Here is a 22,427-nt window from a genome sequence, read left to right as displayed (position 1 = left end):
TGAATTGTAAAAACCCATTACTTGTGAACTAGCAATCTGCTTAGAAAAAATAATGTTCTCCATTTCTGGGCTTATTACTGATAATCTAAGCCATTTAACCTTCTACTCCCAAGTGAGCTGCTTTGCTTTTTATTGTTGCTATTATAAATAACAATAATGGCATTTGCCCGCTACCTCCAGCACCACAGTGGATAGATTGTGTGTGGTTTGTTTTTTTGCTTTTTTTTTTTTAATTAGGCCCAAAGGGAAACAAAAAAAGTACCTGTGAATACAACCAAAACAAAGGTCCCCCATTAAAATAGTTTAGCTAGAATCAGGTCAAAACTGGCCATAGTGGTTTAAGGAGCAGCCTAGCTACCATAGGCAACAAAGAATAAGCTGGCCTCCCTTTCCTGAGTTGAGAGCAATTTGTTGTACTTCTGCCAGTTATTCTTATCTCCTAATTCAAACTCATTTATTTTTTTCCTCTGGGGTTCTTTTAATGTCTTGTTTCTTTGAGTTTTGTGGCTAATGAAGAAAGAGCTCAGGTATTTTGTTTAGCACAATATTTTTCTGCCTGTGAACTTGTTCATTTTAACTTTTACAGAGAAATCCGAAATACTAGGAGCTTAACTTACATAGATCCTGATGCCCTAAAAGACCTGCCTCTCTTAAAATTTCTGTAAGTATTGCAAACTCTGTTTTTTACAGGGGAATCACCATGTTGTCATTTGGTGGAGCTGTCCCTAGGTGCAAGACTGGGACAAATCACATGATACCTCCTCCCCTTTCCCCAATAACCCTGATCATTTTTACCCAAATGAAGGCAGGTTCAAATGAACATTAAGGTCATTCTTGAAGGGAAAAGAAGTCACAAATGGACAACGTGAAGCCTGAAGGGAATGTATGTAGAAGGGGAAAAAGGGTAGTCCTTTTGCCATGGGAATGCTTTATAGGCTTATAAATATGTGTGCATGTGTGCATGTGCCTGTGTTTGTAAAGAGATACATACTCTGTGTATCCATATAAAGGTTAATAGCCCCTAATCCCTTAATCTCTCTCTCTCTCTCTCTCTCTCTCTCTCTCTCTCTCTCTCTCTCTCTCTCTCTCTCTCTCTCTCTCTCTCTCTCTGTTTCTCCACCTCCCTCTCTCCCCCCACATAAGTGCATATGTGTGTATGCACATACATATATACATACATGCCTCTAGATTAGGAATTCTTAACCTTTTTGTGATGGGGTACCCCTTTTGTTGTCTGTTGAAACCAATGGACCCCTTCTTAGAATAATGTTTATAAATTAAGATGCTAAACTTCACTTAAAGGATAGTGAAAATAAAGATGTAATTTTTTTCCCATGCAAGGTCACAGATCCCCCTGAAATCTATCATAGATGGTTCAAGGGTATAGTGGTAAGTGTTTAACAATCTGCTGAGAAAAAATGTACACATGACACACTTTTAAATTTAATCTGTATTATTAACATTTTCCCATCATTTTCTCGAGCCTAGACAATCAACCAAACAATACATTAAGCCATGATTTGTAGTTCACCAATTTCTAAGATGTAAATATTCATACTGAAATTAACAATAAACAATTGGCTCTCATGAGCTGGTCAGAGCTGGCTCCAGGAATTCCTGTAGACCCTTGGAGGTCCATAGATTCTAGACCAAGAACCCCTGCTTTACATTTCATTTCCACACCAGATGGTGAACTACTTCTTTCAATACAATTTAATAAACCTTCAATTAAGAGCCTACTGTGTGCATAGAGAAAATGGGTGCGTGGCATGGGACAGTACAGTTTTTTAGCCCCCCAATCTTCTGCCTCTGATTCATTACTTGATTCTTTGCAATACCCCACTGTGGGTATCAGCCTGATCTGTGATATGTCACTGGGAGAGCTCAGCTTACAGTCATGGAGTTGCTGTCATCTCATGATGGGAGCTGTTGTTTCCCTTTTCTTTGGTATTCCTAAGATCATCTTTGGTGGTTATAAACTTTATTAGAGAGTCCTTTTTTTCTTCTAAAACATTAGCTAGTGGAGATGGGAATCAATAAGATCCTACATCCCTAAAAAGACATTGTATTATAGAAAAATACAGTCCAGGGCACTTAAGGGATATGAAATAAAAAGAAAAAAAAATAATTTTTAATTTTTAAAAAATCAGTTTCTCTTAATGCCTAAGTTACCCTACAGTTACATTCTTCAGTTTGAAGCACATCCAATTTAACCTACAAACTGCTAGATTAATCTAGTAATGTCATTCCTCTGCTCAAAGATTTTCAATTAATTCAATGATGCTTGTCCCCTAACCCTACTCTTGACCTTTCTCGGCTCTCCTCCTCTTCACACACACTCAAAGCCCATTGTGGCCTTTTATTGTAGCTACTCTCTGTTAGCAATCTATGCCTCATAGACAAAATAGAGTATTCATTTTTCTATGAATGTGCCTTCCCACTTCTATGTAGGTACTTGTAACATCCATATTGGCTAGAATATCTTTTCCTACTGTCTCTGTCTTTTGAAATCTTACGGATCCCTTCAAGGTTCACTTCAAATATTAGCTCTTCCATGAGACTTACCCTGATCCCCTGATCAGAAACAATCCTTTCTTCATTAGAACTCTTCATTATGGGGCAGCTAGGTGGTGCAGTGGATAGAGCACCGGCCCTGGAGTCAGGAGTACCTGAGTTCAAATCCGGCCTCAGACACTTAACATTTACTAGCTGTGTGACCCTGGGCAAGTCACTTAACCCCAACTGCCTCACAAAAAAAAAAAGAACTCTTCATTATCTCCTTAAAACATATTGAGATGTGTCCCACCCCAGCAGGGAACCAGGAAGAAATCCTAAGCATCGGGAGGCCCATGTGGGGGAGGAGAGAAGGGGAGCAGGCTCATTGAAGCTAAAAACCACACCACAGAAAGCTTTGCTGGTTGGTTGTTTAGTAAGTAGGCTTGAGATTATCTCCGGACCAGAGAACAGGCCAGGTGAGATTAAAACCTGCCCCCACCCTCAAACCAAAACACCTGGGACCCTCTGAAGCTGGGAACAGGAGTGGAGCCAAGAAGCAGCCCCACCCCCACCCCCCCAACCCCCTGTGGAGAGTTTAAAATCAAATTAAAGTGAGGCCAGGCAGGCTGAGAAGAAGCCAAATCATCCCCCAGGCCACACTGTACCTCGAACAGTGGAAGCAGCACCACACTTTAAGAAGGAGTTAAAAGCCAAGAAATAGTAAACCAGGATGAGTAGGCAGAGAAAGCAGAAGACCATTGCAAACTTCTTGGGGGTAAGGTAGACCACAATACAACCTCAGAAGAAGAAGATAATTACAGGGTCAAAGCTCCAATTTTCCAAAGCTTCCAAGAAAAATATGAACTGGTCTCAGACCATGGAAGCTCTCAAAAGGGACTTTGAAGAGAAAGTAGGAGAAATAGAAAGAAGATGCAGAGAAAGGGAGGAAAGAATGGAAAGAGAAATGAGAGCAATGCAGGAGAGTCATGAGAAAAAAATCAACAGTTTGAAAAGCCAAATGGAAAAGGAGATTAAAAAACTCTGATGAAAATAACTGCCTAAGAAATAGGATGGAACAAATGGAAGCTAGTGACCTTATAAGAAACCAAGACACAGTAAAGCAAATCCAATTGAATGAAAAAATAGAGGGCAATGTGAAATATCTCCTTGGAAAAACAGATGACCTGGAAAATAAATCTAGGAGAGATAATTTGAAAATCATTGGACTACCTGAAAACCATGACCAAAACAAAAGCTTAGACACCATCCTCCAAGAGATTATGAGGGAAAATTGCCCTGATATTCTAGAAGCAGAAACTAAAATAGAAATTGAAAGAATCCACCAATCACCTCCTGAAAGAGATCTTAAAAGGAAAACCTCCAGGAATATTATAGCCAAATTCCAGAACTCCCAGGTGAAGGAGAAAATACTGCAAGCAGCTAGAAAAAAGGAATTCAAATACTGTGGAGCTCCAATAAAGATAAAGCAAGATCTAGCAGCTTCTACATTAAGGGACCAGAGGGCATGGAATATGATATTCCAGAGGGCAAAGGAACTGGGACTACAGCCAAAAATCACTTACCCAGCAAAATTGTGTATAATCTTTCAGAGGAAAAAATGAAATTTCAATGAGAAAGAGGTCTTTCAGGCATTTGTGATGAAAAGACCTGAACTGAATAGAAAATTTGACTTTCAAATACAAGACCCTGGAGAAGCATAAAAAGGTAAACAGGAAAAAGACTTCATGAGGGATATTAAAAGATCAAACTGTTTATATTCCTATATGGGAAGATAATACTTCGAACTCATAAGAACTATCTCAGTAAGGAATTCACAGAAGACACCGATCTGAACTGAATATGAAGGGATGATATCTGTAAAGCATTTATGTTTTTTTCTTTGTGGGGCAGACAGGGTAGGGTGCCTTATGTTTGGGGCTGGATTTGGGCTTGGGACCTCCTGGGTCCAGGGCTGGTGCTTTGTCCACTGTGCCACCTAACTAACCCATGATGACATCTTTAAAATAGGGTTGAGGTGTAGGAAGAATAGACTGGGGTAGGGAGAAGGGGAGAGATGGTCTGGGGAGAAGTAGTTCACATGAAGGAAACAATAAAAAAAACTTATGGAGGGGAGGAGAAGAGAGGGAAGGAGTTGAGGAGTGAGTGAACCTTAATATCAGAATTGGCTCAAAGAAGGACTAACATACATACTTAAGTAGGTATAGTAATATATTTTTGCCCTGAGGGAGGGGAGGGTGATAAGGGGTGGGGGGAGAAGGGAAGGAGGGAAGGGCAAATTGGGGGAGAAAGCAATAAAAAGCAGAACACTTTCAAGGAAGATGAAGATGAAGATGTTCTGCTTTACTACACAAGTATGACATATTGAATTGCTTGATCTCATAGGGAGGGTTGAGGAGGGAGGAAAGAAGAAAAATTTAGAACACAGAATTAGCTCAGGGACCTTGATCTTATCAGAGTGGGCTCATAGAGGAAATATCATTCATACCCAATTGGGAGGAGTAATTTATTTAACCCTGTAGGAAAGTAGGAGGAGAGGATGATAAGGAAGAAAGGGTGAAAAAAGGGAGTGCAGAGCCAGGGAGAGGATAGTCAGAAGTAAAACACTTTTGAGGAGGAATAGGTAAAAAGAAGATGGAGTAAATGTCATGGGAAGGGAGTGGGATGGAGGGAAATAGTTATGATGATTGATTATAATGGCAAAACGTATGGTACCTACTTTGCTGGGCTATTATGAAGAAAATTCTCTGTCAAGCTTAAGGTACAGGTTATGATGAACAGGATACTATCAGAAAAACCTGGAAAGACCTACATGAACTGAAGCAGAGTGAAATGTACTGTATACAAAATAACAGCAATAGTGGGAAGATCTACTGGGAAGCATGTGGTTATTTTCAGCAAGGCAATGATCCAATATAACCCTGAAGGACTTATGAAGATTGCAGCCCATCTGCAGAGAAAGAACGATAGTATCTGAAAACAGATGGAAACACATTTTTTAAAATTTTTCTTTTCTTTTCCTCTTTGACAATTCCTTAATCTGGAGTTTGAGGGGTTTTTTGACTGTTTTCTCTCACAACTAGCTAATATGGGAAATTTTCCTTGACTACTCATGTATAACTTATTTTGAATTGCTTGAGTTCTTGTGGGTGGGGAGGTAGGAATGGAGGGAGGAAGAGAAGTTGGAGCACAAAGTTTTTAAAAATTGATGTTAAAATGTGTTTTTACATATATTTTGGAAAATAAAATTCAATTAAAAAACAAACAAACATATTGAGATGGCAGGCAGCTAGGAGGAGCAGTGGATAAAGCACCCACCCTGGATTCAAGAGGACCTGAGTTCAAATCCGGTCTTGGACACTTGACACTTACTAGCTGTGTGACTCTGGGCAAGTCACTTAACCCTCATTGCCCCTCCTCCCCCCCCAAAAAAAACAACACATCAAGATGATATAGATAGATAGATAGATAGATAGATAGATAGATAGATAGATAGATAGATAGATAGATAGATAGTAATGCAGGTATTGTAAGACAAGAATGTCACTTGCCTCAATATACACCATGACGAACCAACAAATATTTTTAGGGTAACTTCCCATGTACAAAGAAACTATGCTCAGGCATTGATGGAGTAGTTTAGAATAAAGTAAAAAACTTAAAATGAGATTTATAAATGAAGAATCCTACCTTAAAGTATCAAGTTTACCCAATTCCAGTATGAGAAACAGCTACTGAACTAATAACCATACAGTATGTATGAAAATTAAATTCCCTTTTAGCTATCATGGATTAGGAGTGAGATATTATAGCTAATCGAACATTTAGGTTAATGCTGTAAACTTATCATAAACACATAAATGATTTTTTTAAATAGTCTCTATTTATACTTTCTTTCCAAATCTATATTATTAGCTCTTGAAGGGAAAGAACTGATTTACTTATCTTCATATCTCCTCCCAGCATAATGCTTTGTCCAAAGCAGATATTATAGAAGGTGATTGAATGAAACATAATATAGTAATGATTTCAAAAGATATTTTTAGGATTTTGCAGTTCCTTAAGGACTTGAATAAAAATAAAGGCAGGTTTATTATTAAAATAATTTCTAATTGTTTTCATTTTTCTGAACATATTCATATTTGAAGTTTTATGCCACTGTGCTGGCATTCCCGGGCCACTTTGAAGAAAGACTTATTTCTTAACATATCAATGTAAAATCTGATTGAGAAAACCAAGGTATTGGTATGGTTTGTTCTTTTATATCAACATACCCCTCCACCACCAAAATTAACAAGCAAACAAAAACCAAAGGAAAAGGAATCTGAACCCATTAGTCTCATTGAATCCAGATGAATGTTAGTTTCCAAGTAACTAGATAGCTGGTTGAAAAAGTAGAACCTATGTGTCTTGAAGCAAGTCCTTCTGAATGTAGATGTATTTGCCAAGCATTTAATAAGCAACAAAGATTTTTTATTCATTTAGTATGAGCAAGGCACTGTGCTATGTGCAGAATATACCAAGTCAAAAATTAAACAAGTCCACATTTAAGGATCCTACATCCACCTGGAGGAAACTATATATATATATATATATATATATATGAAGTGAATACAATGTAATTTCAAGAGACACTAATTGCATGGGGGAATCAGAAAAGGCTTAATGTAGGAAGTGACATTTGAATTCAGATGTGAAGGGAGCTAAGGAAGTGAGGAGGGACTGTATAACAAGAGTGGGGTATAGCCTATACAAAGGCATGGAGATGGGAGATAGAATTTTGTACAAAAAGAACAAGAAGGCTAGTAAACAGAAGTTATCTGTCATAAAGCATTCATAGATCAAAGATTATACAGCCAATTCAAGAAAGAAGGCAATCCCGAATGGGGAAGAAGAAAGGAATGTCACATTTTTTGAGAAATCTGCACAACAAAAATCAATAGATGAATGACCAAGCAGTGGTATAATATGTTTGTTTGTTTTTTGGTGAGGCAATTGGGGTTAAGTGACTTGCCCAGGGTCACACAGCTAGTAATCGTTAAGTGTCTGAGGCCAGATTTGAACTCAAGTCCTCCTGAATCCAGGGCTGGTGCTCTATCCACTGTGCCACCTAGCTGCCCTGGTATGATATGTTTAATGCATGTTTGTGATGCTTTCTTAAACCTAACTTCTATTTTTGTTTCTTTAACTGTGTAATTTAGTGGGATTTTCAATACTGGACTTAAAATATTTCCTGACCTGACCAAAATTAATTCAGCTGATGTGTTCTTTATACTGTAAGTATGCACATAACTTTTCAATGTTACTGACTCCAAAGATATCAATTAGAGAAATCCTCCTTTTTTTAAGATACTGAAAATATGATGGAAACCTTGAAATTCAAAAATCTCTTAAAAATGACATTTGTTTGGCAAACTCATATTGGTACTTTTCCCCTCATATGACAATGCTTTTTTCTCCAGAATCACAAAACATTTTCAAGATCAGAATTCTCACAATAGCTGCATCATTAAAATATACAAGGTATCTGTGATTTCATCAGTGTAGGGACACTTGAGAGTGGGAACTTCCTCCTCCATTGCAAATTGCAGTTTGTTGATGACCTGATAGATATTTTAGAGGCAAATATAGTGCTCTGTAAACCATACCACACTACCTCTAGTTATAAATATTGTCTATATTTTTGATGGTAGTAGTCATTGCAGCAATAATTGTAGCAATAATGCCTTATTTTTGATAGAATATTTTCACATGCTTGTTTGTCTCACTTAGTCTTGGGGCAGCTGGGTGGTGCAGCAGATAGAGTACAGGGCCAGGAATCAGAAAGACCTGAGTTCAAATCTGGTGTCAGATGCTTACTAGCTGTATGATCATGGGCAAGACCCTGTTTGCCTCGGTTTTCTCAAGTGTAAAATGAGCTGAAGAAGGAAATGGCAATTCACTCCAGTATCTTTGCCAAGAAGACCCCAAATGAAGTGATGAAGAGTAAGACACAACTGAAAAATAACTAAACAATAAAAAATTTCCTATGCAGACTTGAGCTACAATCCTCTTTGTACTTTTCTTTTTTTCAATTTGTAGTATAGGGATACTCACTAGTGATGTCTCATAGGATTTAAAGAGAGCAAGAAAGGTAGTAGCTAGAACCCTGGACCAGAAGACCTGGACACTGAAAAATTTTCTGAATGAATGAAAACCTAAGATTTAGTCCCAATTCTACTCGTTACTAGGTATGTGACCTTGGGAAAATTCCTTAATTTTTCTCAGCCTGCATGTCCTTGTGTGTAAGAGGCAGAGTGGAACAGTGAAAGAGAGCTGGATTTAAAGTCAATCCAGGTTCAAATCGTGGTTCTGCTATTTATTATCAGTGTTGTCCAGTCGTTTCAGTCATGTCCAACTCTTTGTGACCCCTCTTAGGGTTTTCTTGGCAAAGATCCTGGAGTGGTTTGCTGAGGACAGATTTAAATGCAGGTCCTCCTAATTCCTGACCTGGGCACTCTATCCACTCTGCCACCTAGTGGCCCAAATAAGATGATAAAGTGCTTCCTAACCCTTTAAGCACTCTTTAAGTGTCCTTGTTGTTGTGCAGATTTTTCAGTCCTGTCTGACTCTTCATGACCCCATTTGGGGTTTTCTTGGCAAAGATACTGGAGTGCTTTGCCATTTCCTCCTCTATTACTGGTGTGGCCTTTGGCACACTGAACCACTCTGGATGTCAGTGTCCTCTTCTGCAAAATGAGTTATTTGGGCTGGATTTGGTAATTTCAAGGATCTCTTCCAGCTTTAAATCCTATGGCCTATCTAGTGGGATGAAGATTAAACTCCAGGTCTGCATTCTTTTATCTAAGCAAAACATCCATTGACATATTTATGTCTTCTGATTTCTGTCCTACCCTTTGCTGTCTTCATAATCTTATTGGGTATTTTATAGTTCTGATTCTCAGTGTGTGAATGGGGAAAGTCAGTTACAGAGAAGTCCACAGGTCAAGTTTTTGAAGAGGAACTAGCAACATCTGAAGATGTTGCCAAAACTGCCAACTCCAAGGTTTCTGTTGGAACTAATGAAACACCCTGCTTCAGCGTGGCACTGTCCAGATAAAGGGACAAGTTATTTTCATGAAATCTCATTGGCTTAGAGAAGTTCCAGAGATCCATGTGTCCAACAAAGTTATGCCAGTTCAAATTCTGGTTAAATATCTGTTTAAAGAAAGTACTTCTGGTTAAATATGTGGTTAAGTAAAGTACTTCTTGTTAACCCTTGAAAATTTTAACTATTGCCTTTCTCCAATCCTTTTTTTTTTTTAATAGCCAGGGCACAGTTGGAGAATTTCAATATTCACCAACTTTGGCCCTTCTTAGGTAATTTTGCTGTTGGTGACCCTATCACTCATTCAAGAAATGCCTAATGTTGCATTGTAAATTATTGATCCACCCATGCTGATCATTCTACTAGATTCCCACTTCTTTGAAGCTGACCCAACAAGCAAACTGCCTAACCTCCGAGGCTCCATGGGACTAAAATAGAAATGAGTTTAGATTTAGTTTGTGATATCAATTCTCTGGCAGGGCATTGCTGTAGCAAAAGACCTTGACCAGGGTTAATTCAATGTTTTGATTTTTTTCCTCACAGTAGTTTTTCTTTTTCTCCTTATTGCAGTGAAATTACAGATAACCCTTTCATAACTTCAATTCCTGCGAATGCTTTCCAAGGGCTGTGCAATGAGACCTTAACCTTGTAAGTTCTGCCTACTGAACCCCTGTTACCCCTGGACCTTTCTATTCATTACCATATTCCTTGTGAGACTTGAATGAAAATAGCTTTTGCTTCCTCTTTACACTTGAGCTTAATAACTCGAAGGCATGTTACTCCAATGAAGTTTTTTAAACTTCTGAAAGGGCACACATTGTCTGAGCCCAGTAGTGCTGCTACACAAGCCTAGTCCTTCTGCCTTAGAATGGTTAGGCTCACTGTATGTTATCAAAAGCAGATTTTTAAAAAATTCTCCTGAAACCTGGGAAATTCTGAGTTTCTAACTGTGGGGGTAAATAAAATGAGAGGAAAAATAACTTAGCTCTTTGTGCTTCTAGAGTAGCATACACTTCTTTGACAGGAAAGAGCTCTTCCACAGAAGCATTAAGTGCTTTAATAGAATATGCCTTTTACCAGAACCCAATCTAGTTAGTCCTGGGAAGTTCAGCCAAATTACCTTGTCATCAGTGTCTCTCCAGCTCCTCCTCCTCCTCCTCCTCCTCCTCCTCCTCTCTATTCCCCCCTTCCCCCCTTCTACCTTTCTTTCTCTCTCCCAAAGCATCTGGAAATAAGCACACAAGAACTAAACCATAGTTCTGATGAAACGGAAAGTTCAGTCTAACTTCCTAACCTTTTCCCTCTGTTTCTTTACTTGCAAAATTCCTTTCCTTTAGACTATTATCTATTATGGAGTGATGTAGTTCAGTGATACAATGAATTAGAGTGTTGGACTCAGAGTCAGGAAGACCTGAGTTCAAATCCTCCCTTAGACATTTACTGACTATGTGACCCTAGAAAAGTCATTCTACCTCCCTTAGCATCAGTTTCTTCATCTGTAAAAAAGGGAATAATAATAGCACCTACCTCACAGGGTTGGTGTGAGAATCAAATGACATAACATATATAAAACACTTTGCAAACCTTAAAACACTATATAAATCTTGGCAATTTTTATTATTGTCTTGCTTGTCTATGGAGTCAAATTAAGAGCATTTCAAATGCCCAGGAGCCTCCTCTCTTCATAGTGTTAGAAAGAAATTACTCAGTAAAAAAATTAAAAAATAAAAAAAGGGGCAGCTAGATGGCGCAGTGGATAAAGCACTGGCCCTGGATTCAGGAGTACCTGAGTTCAAATCTGACCTCAAACACTTAACACTTACTAGCTGTGTGACCCTGGGCAAGTTACTTAACCCCAACTGCCTCACACAAAAAAAAAAAAAAGAGAGAGAGAGAAAGAAATTACTCACTTTTGGAGCACAGTGAAGATAAGATCATGGGATTTAGAACTGGAAGGAGACTTAGAAATCATTAACGTACCATTTCCATTTTACAAATGAGGAAACTGAGGCCCTGTTCTTACTTAAATGGATATTCTTGTCATCAACTTAACCACCCTTTATGTGGAATATGGAAAACAAAACAAAAAAAAGAGCAAAATATTATTCCCATCCACCCACCCAAAATAGTGACAGATTGAAGGGAGAGGGATTGAGCTTGAAGCAATAAAGACTAAATATTGATTCTGGCTTGACAATTGCATTTAGACAAGTCCCTTTCATGCTTCAATTCCCTCATCTGTGAAATGAGAGAAATAATAATGCAGATGAGACTTCCTGACTTGTTATATGTTCCATGAGCTCATTTAAAAGTAATGTGGGGGGCAGCTAGGTGGCGCTGTGGATAGAGCACCAACACTGGAGTCAGGAAGACCTGAGTTCAAATCCGACCTCAGACCCTTGACACTTACCAGCTGTGTTACCTTGGGCAAGTCACTTAACTCCAATTGCCTCACCAAATAAATAAATAAAAGTAATGTGATTTTTTAAAAAATTTAATCTATGTAAAGGCTAAGAATAGTAGTATAACCTAAGGTTACCCGCCATGGGACCCAGATCTAAATCCTGGGACCCTAAGATCTCACTATTTCTTTTAGTTATATTTGACTGTAAGGTGACTGTAGATCAACTTTTTTTTGAAGAGTAGTGAGTTCTTTGTCAGTGAATGTCATGAAATGGATAATGAATGTTTACTTGTTAGGAAAATAGTAGATAATATTCATGCTTTGGGTAGGGGTTAGATGTTTGAAATCTCTCCCAACTCTGTAATACTTTGATTCTTTAAAAATAAACAAATATACCAGACCATGTAAATATATAAAAAAGAATGTTTCACCCTTTACTTATTTCAATGTAATGTTGACTTGTGTTTGAGGCAAGTTTATAAAATAGGGCCCTAATTCATAATAATTCTACACTTAGAAAGATAGCTTTTAAATGACTTCCATATATACCCTGCTAGAGAGCAACACTTTCTAGCAATGGATGCAGGCTGAGGCTCCCAACTTTGTACTGGGAAAGGTCCCTCTCTCCTTTGAGGTTCTCACTGTGCCCTTGTGACACAAACAAAGGAACACTCAAAAACAAGGACACGGTCAATCATGAATATTTATGAGAAACAACATAAAATGCTCCAAACGTGTTAAGAAAACCAGAAATAGAAGTAAGGTGGGGTGGGATAGGCCCCAGCTAGCTTGTTTCTCTCAGGCAAGCACTGAGTAAAATGCATACAGTCTTATGTATCTCTCAGTTTTCCCATTTAGATAGAGGTTATGGTCTTAAAGAAGGGAATTACAGATGTGGCAGAACCAGCTGCTTCTTCCCATCTTGCTGTTCCCATAGGACCACTGCTACCTCTTCTTTCCTCTCTCCACAATTCCTACTGCCAATCCTCTTTGTGAAAACCTCTGTGTTCCTCCTCTCACCTATGCCCTGTCAGAGGAATGGTCTCCCATTAGTTTTCTCTCTTCCCAAACTAGAACTAAAAATCCCAGGAGAGGGAGGGTTGTGGCCAGTGAGCCATTTGCCAGGGATTATTATATCAGTATTATTTCCATTTTGGTAAAACCTCTTCTGAAACTATCTTTAATGCCTTCAACACTCTTTGACTATCTTCAGTGAAGACAAATCTTCATCCTCTGAGAAGAGAATTAGTTATTCAAAGCCAAGTCTGAAGCATAAAGTGAGCAATCAGGCTGCTTTATTGTAGTTAAAAAAAAAATGAGCATGGGGGCAGCTAGATGGCGCAGTGGATAAAGCACTGGCCCTGGATTCAGGAGACCTGAGTTCAAATCCAACTTGAGACATTTGACACTTACTATCTGTGTGACCCTGGGTAAGTCATTTAACTGTCATTGCGCCCCCCCCCCCCCAAAAAAGAAAAGAAATACTCAAAAAAATGAGCATGACTATGAAGTTTTCTTGGATGACCCATAACTAGCTCTGAAAAAATTCTTTATTTTTCTGACCTTGAAGAAATAAAGACTAAACCTTCAGAAAGTGACCAATGGGACATGTCATAGGTCACTAATTTCTCTTCTTTATGACTTGCAGGAAACTCTATAATAATGGTTTTACCTCAGTCCAAGGGCAGGCCTTCAATGGGACAAAATTGGATGCTGTGTAAGTAAAATTATAGTTATGATAACTATCTCCAAATAAGGAGGAAAAGAGTAACCTAGAATTGTGAATGTGTTTTTAAGTTTTCTTTATAGAACTGTTAGGAAAAGACAAGCTTATGATAAATTCATAAATCAAAGATGGATAAAAATTGGGGTTGATGGTATGAATGAAGAGTGAGGAAGAAAGGGCATAGAAGAGGAGGGTTTATAGATAGAAAAGATGACCAGGGGCAGCTAGTGGTGCAGTAGATAGAGCACCGGCCCTGGAGTCAGAAGGACCTGAGTTCAAATCCATCCTCAGACAATTAACGCTAGCTGTATGACCCTGGGCAAGTCATTTAACCCCAATTGCCTCATTAAAAAAAAAAAAAGAAGAACTTAAGATGACCAGAGGTTTCAAAAGAAAGTGGCTAAACCCAAGAGCCAAGCAAGAAGTGGAGTCACAACACCTCAGACAAACACAACGACAAACATCAACCCATTCTATTTATTAATGACCCTGAATGTTTACAACAGAGCCACAAAGCTAGCTTGCAAGGAGGAATAATGCAGTGTTTGGTTTTCCTCTGGAGTCTGTGGAGGATAAGATGATAATATCATTACATGTTGGGATATGGAATATAACATACCTCATCTAGTTAGGATTCACTGACAAATTCCACCAAAAGCTTCTCTCTCAGTGGTAGAGACCGTGTTAAGAAAACTGACAAAGAACAACTTGTGACTGATCACCCTGTCCCTAATTCTAACTAGACTAGAATGCATATCACAGTGCTCCAATAATGAGATACTAGCTGAGTTCCGTTATTTTGTCTCCATATAGTTTTCTGTATACGTAAGTGGGTAGCTAGGTAGCTCAGTGGATAGAGCACTGGCCCTGAAGTGGGGAGGACTTGAGTTCAAATCTCACCTCAGACACTTACTAGCTGTGTGACCCTGGGCAAGTCATTTAACCCCAATGGCCTTAAACATACAGGGCCATTTCCAGTTGTCCTGATGTATGTCTTGCCACTGGACCCAGATGGCTCTGGAGGAGAGAGTTAGGTTGGTGACTTTGCACAGCCCAGCCTAACTTAAATAAAAGTCGGGGCAGCTAGGTGGAGCAGTGGATAAAGCACCGGCCCTGGATTCAGGAGTACCTGAGTTCAAATCTGGCCTCAGACACTTGACACTTACTAGCTGTGTGACCCTGGGTGAGTCACTTAACCCTCATTGTCCCACTAAAAAAAAAAAACAAAAAGAAAAAGAAAAAAGTCACTGCAAGTTATCACCCCAATGTCATGGTCTTCTTCAAGAGTGAAGGACCAGGGGGCGGCTAGGTGGCACAGTGGATAAAGCACCGGCCCCTGATTCAGGAGTTCCTGAGTTCAAATCCGGCCTCAGACACTTGACATTTACTGGCTGTGTGACCCTGGGCAAGTCACTTAACCCCCATTGCCCTGCAAAAAAAAAAAAATAAGGAGTGAAGGACCAACAACAACAATGTATATGTAAATGTGTAGATATATATGATATATATTTTATATATGTATATTTATTAATTTTTCTGTTATATATTTATGTATTTGTATACATATACATACACAGGGGTGGGAATGAAGCAAAGCACGATACAGTGACTAGAAGCAGAGGACCTGGGTTCAAATCATATTCTGATATGAACTTGGGCATGACACAATTTTCTTGGCTTCTTGTTTGATCAATTATAAAATAAGATGATTGAGTTAAGTGGCTACTGATGTCTCTTCCATCTCTAGATTTCTGATCCCTATATGTGCAAGAAATAAGAGTATCAATTAAGTATCGAGTAGGTTGAAGGCTAAGCTTTCTTATTTATTCATTCATGACACATTCTCAGGAAGGTAGACATTTTATACTTGATTAACTCAGAAATGGCTATGAAGTCATAGCCTACTTTTTCCCTCTCAAAAAAAAACAACCAAAAAACAAAAAACAGGGGCAGCTAGGTAGCGCAGTGGATAAAGCACCAGCCCTGGATTCAGGAGTACCTGAGCTCAAATCTGGCCTCAGACACTTGACATTTACTACCTATGTGACCCTGGGCAAGTCACGTAACCCTCATTGCCCCATCAAAAATTTAAAAAACAACAACAACAACAACAAAAAAACCAAACCCATTATCTAGCATAGGTTGCAAATAAGCAAAATTCATGCTGCTGTGTACTTCTGTCTTCACCACTTTCTGGATCCTCAGAAGAAGTGGCCTGCTTGGAATAGGATACACGTTACAAGATCCCAAGCTGGAAACATAAGACCCTACAAATAAACAAATATGTTGTTTTTCATTGAATTAATACAAGTCTTTCATTGATCAACCGTTCCTGGGCCCAGGAGGCCTGAGGCACTGTTCCCACTGTTTTCTTCTCTAAGGGGCCACTTTGCTCTGAACCCAGGAATGAAATCTGGACTGAGTTCAGTCCTGGAAGAAACCTGGCCTCTAATGAGAAGGCAAAGTAGGATCCCTTTTCTTCTACTCTTCAGCTAACTAAACCATCACCTTGGTACCCCAAGAACAAATTATTTGAAGTTTCAATTGTGGCTCATTTGCAGATCTTCCCAAAGTGGGAAGCAAAAAGATACTTAATATACAATATAAATCAGGCATGATAGAGGGATAGGTCTTTAATTTCATATATATAAAAAAATTCCAAAAGAGACAAAAAATTCACAATGTGGATTGATAAAATGACTTAAAACAGAATTCAGTAACTTAAAACTATTGCTAGTCACTTGGCAAGGCTGATACTTAAACTTCAGCAGAACATAAAGCAATTGGTAGAACTGCTGATTGAGTATTTTACATTTTACTTCAGTTATACCCTGTCTTCATTAAGGTCCATGTAGTCTGGTAAACCAGCCCATGCCTTGGTCTTTATTCTCTTGTTTGTAGTCATCTTCTTCAAGAGGGCTAAAACAGCTTCTGAGAACACCCCGGGTCACTAGTCAGTTTTGACCAAAAAGATCCAGAATCTCTAAACCTCTCAGACTCAATAGGATACCTTCAATCCTAGACCCTGTCATCTTATGATAGAAACTCACTTGCCTAAGATCAGGCAAGAACAAACAGAAGAGGCTCATGGTCACCTAGGCAAGACATGTACTTTATCTTCCACGTGCTCATGGCTCTCAAGGGGACTGCAGTGAGGGACTGGGTAAGTGAGAAGCTTCTCTCTCAGTTGTAGAAACCATGTCATTTGGTTTAAGAAAACTGACAAAGGGGGCAGCTAGTTGGCACAGTGGATAAAGCACTGGCCCTGGATTCAGGAGGACCTGAGTTCAAATCCAGTCTCAGATACTTGACACTTACTAGCTGTGTGACCCTGGGCAAGTCACTTAACCCTCATTGCCCCACCAAAAAAAAGAAAAAGAAAACTGACAAAGAACAACTTAAATGATTGCTCACCTTGTCTCTAATTCTAAGTAGACATGAATCCATATCACAGTGTTCCAGTCTGGCCAAGTTCCATTATCTTGAGGGAATAGTTATACATGTGTATGCATAGAAGTCTGCATATACATACATGAAGAAGGTGGTGGGAATGAAGGGGCACATCCTTTCCTCAGGATGCAGCTCAAAGCAGCCCTGATCCCAAGCTTGAAAAGAGGAGCATACTAAGGGTATGGTCACTTCCTTTTACATAAACATTTTGTCATTAGCTCTTCTTGCTCAGAGTTCAATAAGAGGAATGTCTAACCATGTCACATTGAGCCACCATATGACTGGAAGTAAACAAGAAGTTCACTATCTCCAAATGGTCCAAGAATTGAGTCACCATGTCCCTAGAGAGTTCCAGATACATGCTCCCTGGGATGGCTCCCATAGAACAATTTAACCACCACTCTACAAGATAATTGGCTAATTTTATTTCAAGATCACACCCAGCTTGCTTTGAATCAACCAAAGTCCAAATGAAGAATTTCTTGAAAGAAAGGGACTTGCATGTAAACTCTTTGAAGGCAATGGTTGTGACTTATGCATGTTTATGCCCTCACAATAATCAGCATGTAGTTGTTGGAAATTACCTATGATTTTACTTCTAAAGAGATGACCTCATAAGTAAACTTCCTGCTTTGCAATTTCTAGAGCTGCCTGTGTCACTGGGAAGTTAATGTTTTTACCCAAGGTAATATAGAGTAGGGGTAAAGTGGCAGGATTTTAAATTAGGTCTTCCTAACTCTAAGCTGGCTCTCTACCTATAATATGCCATTGTTTCTCTCCATCATTAAGGACTTGATAAATATGTACTAAATTAATGCATATTTTAAAAACTGTATATGGGAGAAAAGGCTCCAAGTTAAGCATTTCAAAGAAATCACATAAGTTCTCCATTCTTCTAAAGTTACTGTAGCATATTAGGTTTGGATCCCTACCAAAAGTAGGAAATTATGAAACTTCTATGTCTGCTCTGACTTACTGGTATGGTCCTGAATTAAACTCAGTTTGCAGTATCACCAATTTATAACTGGAAGGTTATTTGGTCCACCCCTCTCATTTTATAGATGAGAAAACTGAGGCTGAGAGACTTTAAATGATTTTCCCTTAGTCAATCAGATAGTAAATGGTAGAGTTGAATTGCCTGGCAAAGGTATGAGTGGGGCAGCTAGGTGGCACAGTGGATAGAGCACCGGCCCTAGAGTCAGGAGAACCTGAGTTCAAATCCGGCCTCAGACACTTAACACTTACTAGCTGTGTGACTCTGGGCAAGTCACTCCAATTGCCTCACTTTAAAAACCAACAACAACAACAACAACAACAAAGGTATGGGTGGTAAGGGCCTTGAGTTTGAGGCTGGAAACAGCCTGTAACCCAGTATTTGCTTAATTAATTGAATATATTTTTGTGTCACTAAAGTAGATAATTTCTTTTTCTTTCTTCTTTTTTCTTTTCTTTTCTTTTTTTTTTTTTTTTGGTAGGGCAATGAGGGTTAAGTGACTTGCCCAGGATCACACAGCTAGTAAGTATCAAGTGTCTGAGGTCAGATTTGAACTCAGGTTCTACTGAATCCAGGGCCAGTGCTTTATCCACTGCACCACCTAGCTGCCCCCTAAAGTAGATATTTTATATGCTAGCCTGGCCCCCTCCCCACATCCACCTACCCAGATACTATACTAAGAGGTGATGTGGCATAGTGTATAGAAAGCCAGCCCTTAGAGTCAGGAATAGGTTGTGTTCAAGTTTTGCCTCTGAAATGTATTCTCTGTGATTTGGGGCAAGTTATTTAACCTGTCTATTTCCCAAAGCAGTATCTGCTTTGGTAGAATTCCTCGCTGAGAGCTCCTTACACCTTCACAAGTCTACTTTAAAAAGTAGGGGTGGGGCAGCTAGGTGGCGCAGTGGATAAAGCACCGGCCCTGGAGTCAGGAGTACCTGAGTTCAAATCTGGCCTCAGACACTTAACACTTACTAGCTGTGTGACCCTGGGCAAGTCACTTAACCCCAGTTGCATCACTAAAAACAAAAACAAAAACAAAAAGTAGGAGAGGGGATGTTAAGAAGAGGCAGTGCTACCAGCTATACATGCTGAAGTATCAGGGTAGAACCATCCTGGCAGCTGTGCAGGCCACATTCAGTCAGGCATGAACTACATCCCAGCCATTAGTGGTATCGTCCAGAGACTCAGTACCACAAAACAACAGCCCTGCATCTTAGATGGGGCAAGAATGGAACAGGCTACATTACTGCTCAGCAAGGGCACCATAGCAATAAGGAAATCCCCTGTCTTTCCCAGTGTCACCCAGGACTACTCTACTGGGGAGAGCTAGGTGGCTCAGTGGATAGAGTGCAGGCTAAATTCCCACACATGGTTAATGCCTGACAATCTCTTTTGTTTATATCCCCAGGACTTATTACAGAACATAGTAGGCACTTAATAAACATTTATTGACTGACCAATATTCTGGCAAGTTTTAACACCATTTTTGATGTGCTAACAGGGCACAAACTATCCATTAAAAAAGAAACCATTAGTTTAGGAACAGAATAGTAAACACACTAATAATTTCCCTGATCATTGTCAGACTCTGGAGGGAAAACATCCTAGTTTTGACCACCAGTAAGAAGAAGGTAAGGAACAAAGCACACTTGGGAAAGCTATATATTCCTCAACATAAGAATTTAAAGCATCCTTGGGCATAGTCTAAATGATTAACTTTAAAATCTTAAGCTTTTTCAAAACATCAAAAACTTTAAGCATTTTCTCCCTACTTCCTCCATTCCTTGCCTATTGTACTGGGTAGTGTTTCTTAACAGATTTAACTGATTTCTGCTGCAATAATATAAATTTCCAGTCAACAGTTCAGTTTTACTTCAGATTACATTAATAAAAATGGAGGTTTCTTTTACATTCAAAATAAGTGTTATTCTCAGGGGAAGCATATTTATACAATGAAGTATTCTCATCAGAATGCTCAGTAACCTGCCTTGGTTCATGTTTGATACAGATGCCAGCCCAAGTTTCACCATCAAAGAATTGTCAGGGAACATAGAATAATTCCATTTTGGATTTGAAATTTACCTTGAAAATGTCTCCGAGAAGGGAAACTTAGCAGTCAGAGCTAATGAGGTTGCCTGTTTCTAATACACACACACACACACACACACACACACACACACACACACACACACACACACACGCGTGCATTACTTACCTGCATCATGGATCTAAAAAAGAACTCAGGGAGGCTAGGTGGTGCAGTGGATAGAGCACCGGCCCTGGAATCAGGAGTACCTGAGTTCAAATCTGGCCTCAGACACTTAACACTTACTGGCTATGTGACCCTGGGCAAGTCACTTAACCCCATTGCCTCACTAAAAAAAAAAAAAAAAAAGAACTCAATAGCTAGACTACTTCATGAAACCTGATCAAGGGGCATTACCTTATATGAGTTATGTCCCTGAGCAAGAGGGAGGAATTGGGGCTAGAAGTAGACTAGTAGGATTATCCTTCCCTCAATGATTCATTCCACAATTCAACAAACGTTTATTAAGGAGGTCATGTGATCCCAGTGGAAAGATTGCTTCATTTGGAGTCAGAGGATCTCAGTTTGAATCTTGATTCTGTCACTTGCTATCATTGTGGCTTCAGGCAAGTCACTTAACCTCTCTAGGCTACAGTTTCTTCATTTGTAAAATTAAGAAATTCAGCTTAGATGACTTCTCAGGCCCCTTGCATTTCTAAATCCACGATTCTATGTGCAAGAAATTGTGATAGCTGCTGGGATAGTAAAGATTAAAACCAATATGGTTCCTACTGTCAAGACACTTTACAATCTAATTATACTATTCATTGACACTATCAAAAAGACCACACCTAAACTAGCATTTCACAGACTATTCTGGGAAGCCCTATGATGTAATTAGGATTCCATGAGAAAACCAATTTTAGTGATATGTTTTTTTCTAAAATGTTATATTGCATATTGCATATTGTAATAATTATTTGATATAAAAATAAGCTTCATTTTTCCTATTGAGTTCCACAATTTTTCTGACTTTATCCCCCTCAGACCAGTTTTTATAGGTGCAATCAATATAATTCAATCACCAAAATATTAGTTTAGGAAGTGCTAGCCCAAATCACCCATTACCTCTGCATATCTATTGGCTGCATCACCTTTAAAAATAGGATAAGAATGTCACAGCTTCTCTCACAAGCCTATTTCTGTGCTTAAAGGATTCTCATTTTCTGGAAGTTCTTACTCATAGTTTTGATCTCTGTCCCTAATGGTGGAATTTAAACCCATTTCTTACTGTCCTGTCCCTGATGGAAATGGAATATAACTAGTTTGTCACTATCTTCCTCTGTTAAAAACCTCAGTCTAGAGCAGGTTGTCCATGCAGTCTGCTAAGATTTCTGATTCGGACAAAGTAATAATAGGTGATGGAGATTCTAGAGGACTATGTGACTAGGTTAGAAATCTACCACACAGTTTGAATTAGACTTGGAATTTCCAGAAGTCAATCATGTTCTGAAAGCATATGAAAATTGAGAAGTACTAGCAGATCAAAGAGCTATAAAACTGTGTATAATATTTGACCCAGTGACACTACTACCAAGTTTATACTCCAAAGAGATCAAAAAAAGAGAGAAAGGACAAATATATACCAAAAAAAATTGTAGTGGCTTTTTTTTTTGTGGTGGCAAAGACTTGGAAGCTAAAGGGATACCCATCAACTGGGTAATGACTGAGCAAATGATGATATATGAATGTGATGGGATATAATCATAGTGTAAGAAAAGATGAAGGAGTTGGTTTCAGGGAAACCTGGGAAGACTTATATGAACTGATACAAAGTAAAGTGATCAGAACCAGGATAATAATTTATATAATAACAAAAAATATTGTAAAGACAAACAACTTTGAAAAACCTAGGAACTTTGACCAGCACAAGCACCAATCACAATTCCAGAAGACTCACAATGAAGAATGCTACTTATCTTCAGATGGAGAGGTAATGCACTCAGAGCATAAATTGAGACATATCTAGACCTAGATATATTTGGACATGGCCATTGCAGAAATTGGTTTTCCTTGACTGTACATGTTTGTAATGGGTTGTTTTTCTTGCTTTCTCAGTTTTGGGTGTGGAGGGTAGTGGAAGGGAGAGAATTCAGGCCTGAAAATTAAATAACTTTGATTTTTTTTTTTAAAGAGAGGTACTGGCAGATCTTAGTGCAGAAATTT

At 38.9% G+C, this 22,427-nt stretch overlaps 1 protein-coding gene and 1 long non-coding RNA gene across 3 annotated transcripts in view; one reads left to right on the top strand and one right to left on the bottom strand.

Annotated features, from left to right (window-relative positions):
* TSHR (thyroid stimulating hormone receptor) overlaps nt 1–22,427 on the top strand; it is a 171,585-nt gene that overhangs the window by 121,347 nt on the left and 27,811 nt on the right. The window contains exons 5-8 of the mRNA XM_043986846.1: nt 587–661; nt 7,716–7,790; nt 10,172–10,249; nt 13,654–13,722. Coding sequence (XP_043842781.1) covers nt 587–661; nt 7,716–7,790; nt 10,172–10,249; nt 13,654–13,722 — 297 coding nt within the window. The remainder of the gene's footprint in view (nt 1–586; nt 662–7,715; nt 7,791–10,171; nt 10,250–13,653; nt 13,723–22,427) is intronic.
* LOC122742545 overlaps nt 1–22,427 on the bottom strand; it is a 162,984-nt gene that overhangs the window by 127,184 nt on the left and 13,373 nt on the right. The gene's annotated exons all lie outside the window — the stretch shown is intronic.

The sequence above is a fragment of the Dromiciops gliroides genome, chromosome 2 (assembly GCF_019393635.1).
Source record: "Dromiciops gliroides isolate mDroGli1 chromosome 2, mDroGli1.pri, whole genome shotgun sequence".
Classification (NCBI taxonomy): Eukaryota; Metazoa; Chordata; class Mammalia; order Microbiotheria; family Microbiotheriidae; genus Dromiciops; species Dromiciops gliroides.
The sequence above is the reverse complement of the archived record's forward strand: the minus strand, read 5'-3'. Positions and strand labels throughout refer to the sequence as shown.